At 58.8% G+C, this 14,152-nt stretch overlaps 1 protein-coding gene across 1 annotated transcript in view; it reads right to left on the bottom strand.

The window, feature by feature from the left end:
- Window positions 1-8,822, bottom strand: part of LOC119110817 (filamin A protein cher) — a 56,514-nt gene extending 47,692 nt beyond the window's left edge. Inside the window, exon 1 of the mRNA XM_037234688.1 lies at window positions 8,441-8,822. Coding sequence (XP_037090583.1) covers window positions 8,441-8,801 — 361 coding nt within the window. The 5' untranslated portion in view covers window positions 8,802-8,822. The remainder of the gene's footprint in view (window positions 1-8,440) is intronic.
- Between the last annotated feature and the right edge of the window lie 5,330 nt (window positions 8,823-14,152).

The following is a 14,152-nucleotide window of genomic DNA, read 5'->3' as shown; positions in this document are numbered from 1 at the left end:
GGCTACGTCACACACCCGGGGCCTGGCGTATGGGTGTGCGCCTAGCGCGGACCGTTTTACCTTGCACTTTGATCCTGGCGGCACGCAGGGCGAGAAAACAGGTCAATAGATTACGGCGGGCGCAGACCAGATACGATGCAGGCAACCGCTAAATGTAAAATTGAAAGGCTCGTTTGTGGATAAGATTAATTATGCAATCACTGAACCGCCATCACTTGCTGATAACTGCTAACGGGCAACACGCCTCTGCCCCCATACCACACCCCATACCCATACCCCATACCACACCCCATACCCATACCATACCCGATAAGCCAGGGACCAGGCAAAATCGGCAATAAACCCATTCAGATGCAGTTGTCAGACAATGGAATATCAGAAAAAGGATTTCACAGTTTGCTGCTATGTTATCTTATAGCAGGCGAACAATTATTTTGATGCTGTTTTTAATGATATCAGCAGCCCAACGAATTAAAAAATTTCCAAAAAAGTTGTTCTGCGTGGACCAACACGATCGCCGAGATGAGTTACTTTATCACAGCCATCGAGAATAAGGACAACAACCTCCACGAGTCTCCTCTCTCCCGGCGCGTGGATAGAAGTGAGGTCTCCCTTCGTGTTCCGTCGCCGTCCGGATCCAGGGGCAGCGGAGTCTGTCGGCTCCACCCGCTCGCGGCAGGCACCGATCCAACCAGAGCTCAGGACGTTCCACCGAGGAGGCACGCAGCCGGGCGACTCCCCCCCCCCCCCCCCCCACGTCGGCCCCCACCTCCACCCGCACCCGGCCGAGCCATTCTTGCAACGCTCGGTCAGAATGCGTTAAGGGGTGGATCTCAGCCGTCAGGTGTGCAAAACCGCCCATCACAAACCGACACTGTGCAAGGAGCGGCAGGGGTGAACGGCCCGCCCTGAAGACCGGCGGGCGCAGAGGCGAAGCGCCGGCCGGCCACCATCTGGGTCGGCTCGCGCCTCGGACCCCGAGACACTAATGGGACGCTGCCTTTACGAGCAGCCCGAAACAAAACGGCCGTAAATCGCTTCGGCTTGATCATTCTCCGCGGCTTCTTCCAGGCGGCGGGCGGGCGGCGAGCAACGGGCGGCCGCCGCCCGCCGCCCGCCCGGCCGGCGCCGGTCCGCACCCGCCCCATATAAGGTCACGTCAGGCTGGCGCGGCCCGCGACCTTGTCCTCAGCTGAATCAGAGCCGCGCGTGCGTAGCCGGCACTGGGGCGCCGGCCGCGGCCCGGCCCGGACAGGCCGCTGGCACAGGCAGCTGCGCGGCAGCCGGCTGAGGAGCCGCAGAGGGCGAGGGTGCTGGCTGGGGGTGCTGCTGGAAATATGCAGCGGCAAGGGGAGTTCTTTGGAACTTTAGAACTTTGGGAGGGGCGAAAACCATTTTTGGTTATATTCTTCCAGTCGACGCTCTTCGGGCTTACGCCAAATTTTTAGAAAGTGGTGGCATCCAGTTCTCCCATCTCCGCACGCCCGGGGATATATGACGCTGCTTTTGTTTGGCACCTGAGGGTCCTGGTTGGAGGCTCCTTTCTCGGTTTACGAGAGGTATGTGGTGGGCATCGCCCATGGATATTGGCAATGGAGGTGGGCAGGGTCATGCACTTCTGCGGCCTTTCGTGACGTTTCTAGCGGTGCGCCGATCCATGGTTTGAACATTTCAAAGAATGTATATTCAGTACAAGCTATTGACCGGATGCATTTCTAGAATCAGCCCCGCCCTGAGCAGGGCTGGTTGCGTGAGCCCTGAACCCATCATCCGGTCTCGAGATTCCGGGTCAGCGGCAGAATGCAGCGGCGAAAGCTTGACGTGCCGTAATGCTCGGCACGGTACGTCCTACCCCTGACGTCACCCGACCTTTAGCGCGGCCACTGCCACCGGCTGCTGGCCATCTCAGCCAGGAGCAAACAGCGAGCGTCTAAGGGGACGTGAACGCCCCACCACGGGCGGGGCGTAACAACCGGGCTACAGTGATGGACAACACCACGCGTCATATCTGGCGCCGTATTCCCGATTTCACCTCTCAAAAACGTCAGACGGAACCGACAGATCATCGGCGGGACACCCGGGCGTCAGATCCCTGTGACGTCACTGGGGCTGCCGCTACGCGCTGCTTGACTGACCCTTGCCGCTGCTGGTGTGACCACCTACCGAGCCCTATCCCCCCTCCCCCCCCCCTGTGACGTGGTCTGCGACCTTGACGGCCCTCTTAGGTGTTGAGCTGGTACCATCCATCTCCCGCCGGGCAATATTTTACGGTAGCCCCGGGGTGCAGTGGACATCGTGCCGCAGACGAACGTGCGACAGGAATGGTCCCGCTGGACGGGCGACACTGACCATATTAGTCGCACGGTCATTTCTTCACAGCGTCTGGCATAAGGTTGGATGACATAAAAGGTATAGGGCGAGATAAAACAAAGATGGAGAGTTCCCGCAGCGCGTATATATATATATATATATATATATATATAGAAGCCAGATTTCCCATCTCATAGATGTCTTTGCCATATAGGTCGATTGTGCACTTGGGATACTTTTTGAATGATTTCGGCCAGATAATGACAGACGGAAAGAAATCCATGACACACAAAGCTTCCGAAGTGTACGCGACTCACCAACAATTTGAATCCTATAAGCGTCCACAGCAAAAAAAAAAAACAAAACAAATCAAACAGGAAACAAAAGCAAACGACCAAACGGAAGAATGTAGCTGTACAGTGAGGGCGCCAGAGCGCGGCCGCCGCCGTCGCTGACAGTCGCCTCGTGCGCCGCGCCGCGCGCGTCACTCCCAGAGGCGTTGGAACCGTCTCGGCCGCCCCGCGCCGCCGGCCGCCGGTGTCGGCGGTGCCGCACATTATACAGGTGACGGCGCTTGCGTCGACAGCTGCGCTCGAGCCGCGGCAACGTCGCAGCCGACACCCGCGCGTTAGCCCCCCCCCCCCCCCGCCGCCTCCGCCCCCGCCATCGCCCCCGCTCCCTCTCCCCCACTCCGGCCAAGTGGCGAGTGACCACTCCAGCTCCCCCCCCCCCCACGGAGTTAGCTCCACTCGCAGGGTGCTGCATAGATGGGGTGCAGCGCGTTGGTTCGGCGAGAGCGAGTTAGAGGCGGCACAGCTGCGCTCTTTGCGATCACCCGGCGTGACATGACCTAAGTTTGAACCGCATCTTCGGGCGCACGCCGGCTCAGCTCGTGTACCAGGCCAGGTACTCAGATACTGCTGCCGCTCTTGTCCTCGTCATCGTACACGCCCGGAAGCGGGCTTCGAACAGGTACCGCCACTGGACCGGGTGTGGCGCTGTACCGCTGTGCCAAATCCCTGTAGAGTTCCGCGTCCCTGCGTCTGACCGGTGACCGCTCCACGCGTCCCTCCCGCCGGTCACGCGCCGGCGCCGCGCCGGCCAGCGCGCGACCGGCGGTCACGTGGTCCGGCAGCCGGCCACCGTGACGAGTCACGTGGGCCGCCGATCACGGCCGCTAACGGGGCTGCGGCGCGGTGACGACGCTCCATCGATAGTCGATAGTCACCGTCGGCCGGACGACAGGTGCTCTGATGGCGCGCCGGAGACGCGCGGAGCTCCCGACCGTCACACGCGCGGCGCCCCGCGCCGGGGCTGACCGAGGACTCGGAGTTCTCCCCCACCCCCTGAGGGAGACCTATGGGCAGCTACGAGGATGCAGCGTGGTGGGTGTGGCAGTGACCATGCTAACTTCACGCGAATATACCACAGTATCAACATATCGCTACAGGATGGCGTGCCCTTCAGCAGCTTGGTCACAGCAACGTGATTTCAGCATTCCCATTCGCACCTACATACCTGCACACCTCAAAACTGTTCTACCTGCTGGACATCACTGAGCAGTGCTGAGAGAGCAGAGAGCCTGCGGGCCCACAGGCTTGTAAACTGTAACTGTGACTTGTAACTCTGCACTTGTAAACTGGACACACCTGAGCTTGTAGTTACAAGACTGCTACTTTTATAGGATTTGTGGGCTTCCACGGCTGTGTTCCTACTCCGGACAGACGTGCAGATCAGGCATGGCGACCCAGATATATAGATCAGGCATGGCGACCCAGATGTAAAGATCAGGCATGGCGACCAGGTAACGGCCATAGTGGCTCCGGATGGCGTACGGCAGTGGCTCGATAGAAGCCATGATGGTTCGGAAATCATTACCTTTCATACGCGTAAAGAGGGCATATGTAACCAAACGGACAAAACCAAATGCAAAAATGAGGGAATCCTGATATAATGAGGTTCTCCGAATCATATCGTCATGATCAGGTACAATTCGTAATGCCCCGACACAGCGCACGTGATGGGTGCCTGACCTCTGTAAAGCCCACCAGGTCACCGCTTGACCCCAGCGGTGAGCGGCCTGCGCAAATCGTTCCTCAAAGCTGGGCCGACCGCGCTGCAGTGCTCCGGTATTCGTGTCTGGCGCAGCCGGCCAGCGGCGGCGGCGGCGAGCTCAGGTCAGGGGTCGGGGCGCGGTGCAGGGTCAGCCGTGCCCGCGCCGCCGCCGCCGCCGCTCTTCCACTGCAGGCGTGGCGGTGGTCGACCGCTTCCGCTCCCAGGCCGCACCGGGACCTGTCAGACCAGATCGGTGACATGCACCGCCCGATCCGGACTGGTGCCGGCTCATTAGACCAGATCGGTGACCTGTACCGCCCGGACAGGACTGGTGCCGGCTCATCAGACCAGATCGGTGGCCTGCATCGCCTCACGTCGAAGCCACCGCCTGGACCGGACTGGAACCCCGATACATCAGACCATATTGGTGACCTGCATCACAGTGTTTGGCTGAACCCGGCCGCGCCGCCGTAGTGTTCGGTCGGACCCGGCCGCAGTCGGCCGTAGTGTTCGGTCGGACCGGCCGCAGTCGGCCGTAGTGTTCGGTCGGTCGGACTCGGCCGCAGTCGGCCGTAGTGTTCGGTCAGACCCGGCCACACCCGGCCGTAGTGTTCGGTCAGACCCGGCCGCAGTCGGCCGTAGTGTTCGGTCGGACCCGGCCACAGTCGGCCGTAGCGTTCGGTCAGACCCGGCCACAGTCGGCCGTAGTGTTCGGTCTGACCCGGCCACAGCCAGCCGCCGGCCGCAGTCGGCCGTCCGCTCCGCCGGTCATTGCCGCTCGAGGGCCAGCCAGCCAGCTGGGCGGCGACGCCATTGAACCAATTAGGCTGCAGGTCCAGCCCGCCGCTGCAGAGCCAAGCCCGCTGCCCCTGGCCGACCATGACGTCACTGCCGTTGCAGATGACGTCAGAAGCGAAGAGCCTGACCCAGTGCGCGGGAGGGGACGTGGGCGTTTTCACTCCCTTTTCCATGCAATGTCACAGGCTCAGCCCATAACCGTTCAAAAGTTGCGGGAGGCATGGCCATCGCCCCACCTTCCCGCCCACGAATGACGTCACTGCTCGTCGGTGACGTCACCAGGTCCGGCTGCGGACTCGGTGGTGCCGACCGGCGGCGTCGGTCCGGCCAACGGCCGCCGGTGCGGCTCCTGCCGCCGATGACGTCAGCGTTCGTAGCACGTGAGGTGTGTCTACCGGCCGCGGGCGGCGTTTGCACGCCGCGACGCCACGTCACGCAGCAAATTTCGGGCTAGAATGTGATCTGAGTCGGTCGAAACGCGCGCACGGACACCGCATCGCACACGTAGTGGGCGAATGAGGGAGTACAGGGCGCGAACCCTGGTCCGGGAGGTGGTTTGGGTAAGTCCGGGGAAAATCCTCGTTCGGCTTTAGGCAACGGTCGCATGTGGAGCGAGAGGTTTAACGGCTTGCGAGGTATGCACCCCTTGCGCCGGTGCGCACAGTATGTGACCATCACACTGAGTGCCTCTTTCGGTGTTTGCACCAGTGTAAAGGTCCACCGCCATGCTGTGACGTTCGCCAGTGCTTCGTAGGCTCACCGTACCCAAATCTGTCGGAGTTTGTCATCTGGAACTGGCACTAGCCAGAAGATAATCGAATGAGATACAAATTATACGGGTGTGCATCGACACGGAACTTTGCAAAAGTTAATTTTGAAAAGGGCATCAACTTTGAAGTACATGGTTTCAGTGCATTAACGTCGAAAATTTCCGCTCCATTGGTGATAACCTCGCGTAACAGGCACTGCCGTGATTACCACTACGGCAACCCTTCGCTTAGGTCGCCGTGGGGCGGAGAGCTTATCATTGCCATGATTGAACAAGCAATCGTGGCTTTTATGGTCGCATTCTGCAGCTCTAGTTCGGTCAACATCGTCGATAACGGTAAGACTGTGTCTTTGATTCGACACTCAGTGCTTTATAACGTGGTTTCTATGAGACCGAAAGATGAGAAATAAGGAAACAATTCGTGAAAATCGTGCGTGGTAGACCTACCGGGTTATTTTACAAGTGGTCGTCATCTTCACATCAAAACCAGCTCAAAGTTAACCGATAGTATCTGCAGCACAACTGATACAGAGCCTCTAATACACACCGAACTGCAATGCATCTGCTAGCGATCGAGCAACGTGCTCGAGACGCCGTGGGCTATGGAAGTGCATCTCGAGCCCCGTGCACAGAAGGCTGTGCTAGTGCTGCACCGCCCGGTGTGCCGATCTGCCTGATAGCGGACAAAGTCGTCGCACATGAGGTGTCCCTGCTCGGCGGTGTGCGGCAGACCTCGCGGCCTCGCACGCGCCTCGGCCTCGGGTCCCCCGGCCAGCGTGGCCGAGTCGTCTAACGCGAGTCCTCGCACGCGCCTCGGCCTCGGGTCCCCCGGCAGCGTGGCCGAGCCGTCTAACGCGAGTCCTGCACGCGCCTCGGCCTCGGGTCCCCGGCCAGCGTGGCCGAGTCGTCTAACGCACCGTCGCACGTGCCTCGGCTCGGGTCCTCCGCGGTGTGGCCGAGCGTCTAACGCACCGCCTCGCACGCGCCTCGGCTTCGGGTCCTCCGGCCGGCGCGGCCTCGCACGCGCCTCGGCCCCTGGCCGCCCGGCCGGCGCGGCCGAGTCGTCTGAACCACGGCAACGGTCGGCCCCGATGAGTTGACTATCGAGACGGTGGCACCACTCCCAGAAGGGCGTCTATTTGACGGCTGAGCTGGCGTTGTGTACACAGGTGCTTCTGACGCTCGAGTGGCGTACAATGCGCCAGTCGGTTAGGTGTGAGACGGCTGTCAACGGCTTTCAACGGCTTTCGACAACTTCGCGGCTCTAGCATTTGAATATTCGCCTAACACGGTTCGCTTTAGAACAATTTTCTGCGAGATATATCTGAACATATGCCCTCATCAGAAGCAAAACATCTCACTCAATCCAGATAGGTTATCCTTGTTTACGTCGAGCTAATCACCAAGCGCTTGATCGGAGCAAAGTACTTGGACTCAGTTTATGCATCAAATCCTAGTGGATCTATCACGGTGCGAATGACATCATCTCAGTTGCTTAGAAATCCCCGGTGGTGTTCTGGCAAGACAGAACTAAAGTCCGTCGCGAAGTGATTAGACGCCATGACTGACCTCAGTTGCACGAGACGCCAACCGGTGACACTTTGCCCGAGTGGGTGACGTTAGGCCACGCAGCCATCACACGTGCATATCGGCCATCTCTGATCGCCATGCAACCGGCCGACCCAACGTTTGGCCAAGCGCAGAGACGTGTGTGTGTCTTTGGGGCTTTACGACGCACTCAGCTGCCGAGGCTATAAGGCGTCGCCTGCCTCTAACCCTGGCAGGAAGGGCGGGCACCGCGGGGAATCGAACCCCGTACCTCTGGTTTCCCAGACGCGCGGTGGTTAACGCAGACGCGTCAACCACTACACGACCGGCACCCCAAGCACACAGACGGAACCATGGGAGGGAGGCCCCGGTAGTTGCAGGGAATCGATAACGGAAGAGCAGAAGCCCTGACCAGCCGGCCGGCGCTCGCCACCTCCGCATGTCACCGACCACTTCCTGCCCTATCGACCGCCCCGCAAACTGCGCCGGCCGCCTGGATTCCCGGCACTGCTGACGGCATGTTGACAGGTCGCGGGGGACCGCGGCACGGACTGCCGTAATTCACGGTATGGCGCTGACGTGATCCTGAGTTGACAGGCGAGACCGAGAAACTAAGCACGTGGCGGCCGAGGCGGCGTCACGCAGGTGCATGCTGGTGGGGAAAGGCTGACACCTGCCTGGACCACGGCTATGCCTCAGCTAGATCATACTTGCAGCATAACCGCGCTAGGGTTGACCTTGTAGATCCCAGTTAAGACCTTGCCGATGCATCGACGGCAGGTGCCGCGATATCGCTCGCTTCGCACATGCGATCGTGCGTCGGGGTTTCTTGCTGCCGAGGTGTGATGCACCACACGGCAGCACGGGATGCGCCAATCAGCAGGCCTGTTTTCGGGCCGAGTCGCTCTCACGATCTGACGCCCCTCCCCTCCTCTCCGCCCTCCGCGCGTCGCCACTCACCGATGTTGACGATCTTTATGTTCTCGTCGCGCTCGAGGAACTTGAGCGCCACGGACACGTTCTCCAGCTTCTGGGAGCGGAAGGTGGGCCGCTTGCTGTGCTTGGGCATCCGCTTCCCGCTGAGCACCTCGATGAGGGAGATGAGCACGAGGCCATCCTCGAGGTCCGTCTCCAGCGAGTAGATGTGCTTGCTGGCGTTCTTCAGGTGCTCGTTGGCCCAGCGCGTGAACGTGTTCTGCTGGATGCGCTTCCACTGGGCGTCCTCGGCGAGGTCACGCTCCTCGGCCAACATCTCCTCCTCCTCGGGCTGGTCGCGCTGCGGACTGGCCGCGTACGCCTGCTCGTGCCCGTTTGAGGCCATGGTGCGACGGTGGCGCTAACTGTCGGCAAAAGCGGACACCGCGGTCAGGTAAGCCGGTCACTCGGCGGTGGACACGGCAGCCGGGTCTCTGGGGGGGGAGAAGGGGGGGGAGGGGGACCCACCCTGTCCCGCCCGCGGGTCAGTGCCGCAGGCGTGGTGACCGGAGCTCACACGGGGTCATCCCCGGCCCCCGCAGCGGACACGTGATGCGTGACCGGATCTGCCTCGTCACGCCGGCCGGCCATGCCGAGGCGTTCCCGTTGACCGGAGATGAGTGGCGCGCTCTTCATCTCCAGTCAAGCGAAGGAGACGCTCAAGCGGTACGGGATATTAATGACCCGAGCACCGGTAGTGCCGGAAACGGTCACGAACGGAAATGTTCGGGCTTTCCCCGAGTCATTCGTTTGGACGAAATAAGCTACCGTGGACAGTCAATCAACACACTGACATGTGTTTAGTAGCAGCAGAGGCTATTTAATCACGTGAAGTGCATAATGCTGTGGCAGCCCCATAAACTGTACCGACGCGCTTGACGTACGTGCATAATTACAAGGCAGAAATCGGACATGACGCACAGTTTGACGCCATGCGCGAACTTAGCGCTCACTCCAGGCGTACCAAACACGGCCAACAACCCTGCAGTTCCGGCTTTGTAATCACCGGCAGACATAAATCTCAGAAACCATCATCGCTGTCTCCGAGAACGCCGTCAACATTGCAAGAACACTCACGCCGCAAACGATCAGCACTATTTCGCTCGGAACCTGGTGCTTGTGAAATACACGACACCACAATACGTTTCTTTCTCTTGCAACTGGGTCATCGAGGATCGCTTCAAACTACACTACTTGAGTATGAAACGATTGGATCCTTCTTGGTAGTAAATCATACAAATCAGATGCTGCGCTAATGACTACCACGCCATCAGCGGGCTCATGCTACTCTGGAATCGCCTTAAGTACGAAGTCCATGGGCTGGCACGCACCGATTATCTCTAACCCCAGGCCTCCGCGACGGACGATCCACTGAGACCCTCCCTGACCTTCCGTCCTGGCCGTCGTCGCAAGCCCCCCCCCCCCCCGCCCTCTCGTTCGCGCCCCTCCGACATTTACAATGACGTCACACTTGGTCGCCGCCCGAGCACGCGGGCAAAAACGGCGGATTGCGCCGAGCACGCGCTGGGCGCGGAGGGCCGCGCTCGGCGAGCTCAGCACGCGAGTGCGCGCACACCGGCTCGGGTCAGGGTCACGGCGAGGGTCGCCGTCGGTGCTGACGGAGTCCAGCCACACGCACGCCACACGAAAACAGCCGAAAACGCGCCGGTGGCAGACGACAGCGCTGGCACGCGGCCAAGTCACGGTGGCGCGGCGTGCGGGCCGTCTGTGGACGGGAGCGGCCAGCGTCAGCCGGAGGCCGCTTGGTCGGTGTCGGTGTTTGTCGCTGCCGATGAGCGAATGTGTGATAGGAGCACAGAGGTGATCCGCCGCTGGACCCGGAGGGCTGGAAGGAGAAGCTCTCGGTGGGTGGTGGATCCGGAAAGAAGCTGACGGGCTTTGGGTGCAATCATCTCGGGTCTCAGAGACAGACAGCATGGACAACTGTGGCAGAGGAATCCGCTGTTGTCATCGACAAGGACAAAGGACACCGCGGAGGGGCAATGAACAGGGCAGAGAGACAATCACATGTTTTCCTCCTCAATATTTTAAGTCTACTTTTGCCCAAAGTGAAGGGTTTTGTGACTACAGAGCTGTTACGTGGTACCCCTAACACACACCACTGAGCCGCAGTCGGGGGGAAGGGGAGGCCGCCACTGCACCCCCTGCCCCCCCCCCCCCACACACTCTAGATCCGGACACCGCTCCTAGTAATAAACCCACCATGAAGGCTGAAGGACATGAAAAATGCTTAGGCATTGCCACGCCACAGCACGGAAACCCTGTTTACAGTCATAACACTGGCCCCTCGGAAATGCAGAGGCATAGCAACACCAGTGGCGCTCTATTTGACACAATGCCAAGCACATCTTAACATCGCGAAACCAGTGAAACCCGTCTCATAGCCCTCATTGAGCATCATAGGGAGCAGCGCACCAGCGCACACGGCCTCGCTCTGCACACCACTCGTCAGGTCACCGCGGCAGCCGCCCTGCCATGCAGACCGGCATGACGTCAGCATCGCCGGTGGCCGGGCTTCCTGTCCTCGTTACTGTGCTGTGTGACTGTGTGACTGTGTGCACCAGCAGTGCACAATGAGCCGTCACGAGTGCAACCTGACCCGGCCGGCCAGCAGCGGAGCGACAGACCGCGCCCGCAGCGGGATGTTTGGGAGCGCGCGAGACAGACCCCCCCGCTGCCGCCCGCCGGGAACGGGCGTCATATGGAGCCGCACGCCGCTGCGGCGCCCGTCTGCTGTGAGTCATGCGCGCACGTTGTCACCGGGGAGATATTTCGCCTGCGCCAGTCAACAGTATGGCTGTAGTCTGCTGGCGCCCGGAACCACGCCAGCGGCCGGCCAGGCGGCCCGACTAGGCGCCCGGCGCGCCGTCACGTGACGCGTGTGACCCGATCTCCGAGGCGCGTGCGCATCCCACGGACGTTAGCCACCGGCCGCGTTTGGCATGAACCGGCATGGTCAATATGTATGGCTCAGTGGTGCTGCTATCCAAGCCAACCGAACAAACTACTCTTCCAAAAATAGCATGTTTGAGAAGCAGTCACTCGACGCGCCGTCTTACCAACACCCTCACATGCAATGCTTTCAAAAGGTTCATGTGAGTCAGCTCTGTTCCACTTGGCCAGATACTCAGCTTTGAAGGATAAGTGATAGTGGGAGACAAGATAAAAAAGATGGAAGAAGAAAAAGATGGGAGATAGTAAGATAAAAGATAAGTGGGGAGTGTCCTGAGGGAGAAAACTGTGTTTTAACCCTTCAACAAACTAAAAAAGGCTTTCTCCAAATTTAACTCACTTTCCTCTTCGCGCTGGGGAAGTTGAAGTCCCTTCAAACTGAATAGGAAACTACACCCTTAAGCTGCGCCCACATTACTGGTGTACTCTGTGTTCTTCATCCGTGGATAGGCCTCTGCGCCCAACCGACGCCCCAGCACTGCGAGTCATGCGCCTACGAGAGGTCAGGCCGGGCTAGCCCGTGATGCCCGGGGACCGCCCAGCCGTGACTTCAGGACAGTGGTGGCCATAACTCGCCGCGCACTACGACAACGTGTGGGACGCACTCGATCTGGCATCTGTTATCTGGTGTGCATCATATACAAGGTGGCTTGCTACATATCAAGTAGTCTACCTTGTGCAACTGCTGAATTGAATAACATTTCTTGCATCTCAACGTTCTAAACAGGTTTTTCAGCGAGACTAGTTTCATCAAACAAGCCTTAAGCAGAAGCGCACGCGGGGAAGACTACGTGTTCTTTAGATGAAATTTCTATCTGCACGAAACACCAGCACACAGTTAAATCCCGCGGGTCCATTCCAGGACAGAAACTTCGTAACATTATTAGAGTGCACAGAGACGACTCACAACCAAACAACGGTTGCCAAATTAATCAGGAGAATGTGTCACCACCTTCTAAGCAGCTGACTCAAACGCCACTTCTCGGAAAGGCCAATGCCTTTAAAAATTAGGCTTTTGGAACCGCTGGCGATCTTAGGGCACATTGTTATATTGTTCACTACTGTTCACTGGAACGTAAGAGGAGATTGTCAGGGCTAGTGGTGTAGCCAATATTTCGCCTAGGGGGAAGGGGGGGGACCAAATCGGATCCCTGTAGGGGCTGTGCAGCCAAAAGCGTCCCTCTTCGTTGCTACAGGAACCCGGTTTTGGGATTTAGAGGGTCTTTGTAAGTTTGGGACCCTATGTGAATGCCTCAGATGTCCGTTTTTGGATGTTTGATAAGCCCTACTAGCGTTAAACAGCTAAACAAGCACCAGGACGTTCGTCCCAGGGACCCCGCCACCTCCAGGGGTGGCTATAGCCCCAAAAACATCCCCTTGTCTACGTCACTGATCAGGGTTAAAAAACGGCAAGACCCTGGAAAGAGACTTTTGTGCACCTGCACTAAGCCACAAGTCACGCCGCTGGGCGACGCTTCTTGCCACGTGAGCGTGACCGCCTCCGCACTTCAAACACGGCTTGCGCTGTGGGCCAGTCCATCAAACGCCGCAGCAGTCATGCGTATTGAAATGATTCAGAGCTCGTACGTGAGTGAGGGCTTGAAGCGACTTGATGCATCCTGTTCAAGGAAGTGATGTAAAGTCAAAATCAGGCAATAATTATCGCCCATGATGAATGATGAGTCAGGTGAAATCGAGAGCGTGACCACCAACGCCAGGCAACGGCGTAGTTGTACGCTTCCAGCCTCACTTTGGTCACGCTCTATGCTGCATCGTGTGTTGTCCGCACGGGGCTGTCATCCTCATGACACCACATGAGGTCACTGGAAGGTGAGAACATTCTCATATTATCCTCTGTTGAATGCGTGGAGACGCACATACAGCTGACTTTCCCCAGTACCGGTTTCAGTCTACTATTAAGGGAAATGCTCATTTTTGTTGTGGCCTTACACAGGTTAATCATTGACGCGCAACTACAATAATTAGATGCAAACGGTTGCAGATGAACAGCAACACCTTGTAGCTCTTAATTAGAACACAGAGAACCGAGTGTTCTAGCTTGGATGTAATTCGGGTTGAGTGCAGCTCATTGGTTCGACAATTCTTTATCTCCCTTTACCAAAATTATACCCGTGTTGAGCACTTGTGATAATTCCCCAGAACGGAGCAGCAGCGTCAAGAAGTCATCCAGGAATGGACAATGTACAAAGCAAAACCACCGCGTATTCTTTAGACATGGGACACCAGATTTGGAGCAGGCACCTCTGGGCGACGTCACAACGCCCCTGCCGACACCGGTACATCCTGGCCAGGGAGCCTACAACCTGGGCCGACCTGGCCAGGGAGTACACGTTGGAGCCTGGCTGTCGCTGCATCGGTTATTGGAAGTGGAAGAACGATACAGAACGCAGAACGAAGCAGAACGCAAAACAGCAGTCAGCTGGCGCCACGCGGCTGTCATGACGTCACGCCAGGGCCCGGCGCATCTGCCTTCGCTCGGTGCACCCACAGCGAAAATTCCATCTGCAGAGCGCTTCCCGTGAGCTGGTTGATATCGTCGCGGAAGCGGCTGACATAATAGGAAGCCCATATCGCCCGCCGGAGCCTAGAGACTTCCGGTCCGGCGGCTGCGGTGTCGGGAGCGGCGATGCGGAGGCGGCCACGGCGGAGGTGGCGCCGGGCGGGTGATGGAGGGGGGGGGGGGCGCTGGCGGCGGCGGGGCGG

Source organism: Pollicipes pollicipes, unplaced genomic scaffold, assembly GCF_011947565.3.
Source record: "Pollicipes pollicipes isolate AB1234 unplaced genomic scaffold, Ppol_2.1 Scaffold_7236;HRSCAF=8622_pilon_pilon_pilon, whole genome shotgun sequence".
NCBI lineage: Eukaryota > Metazoa > Arthropoda > Thecostraca > Pollicipedomorpha > Pollicipedidae > Pollicipes > Pollicipes pollicipes.
This window is presented reverse-complemented; position numbering and strand designations above follow the sequence as displayed.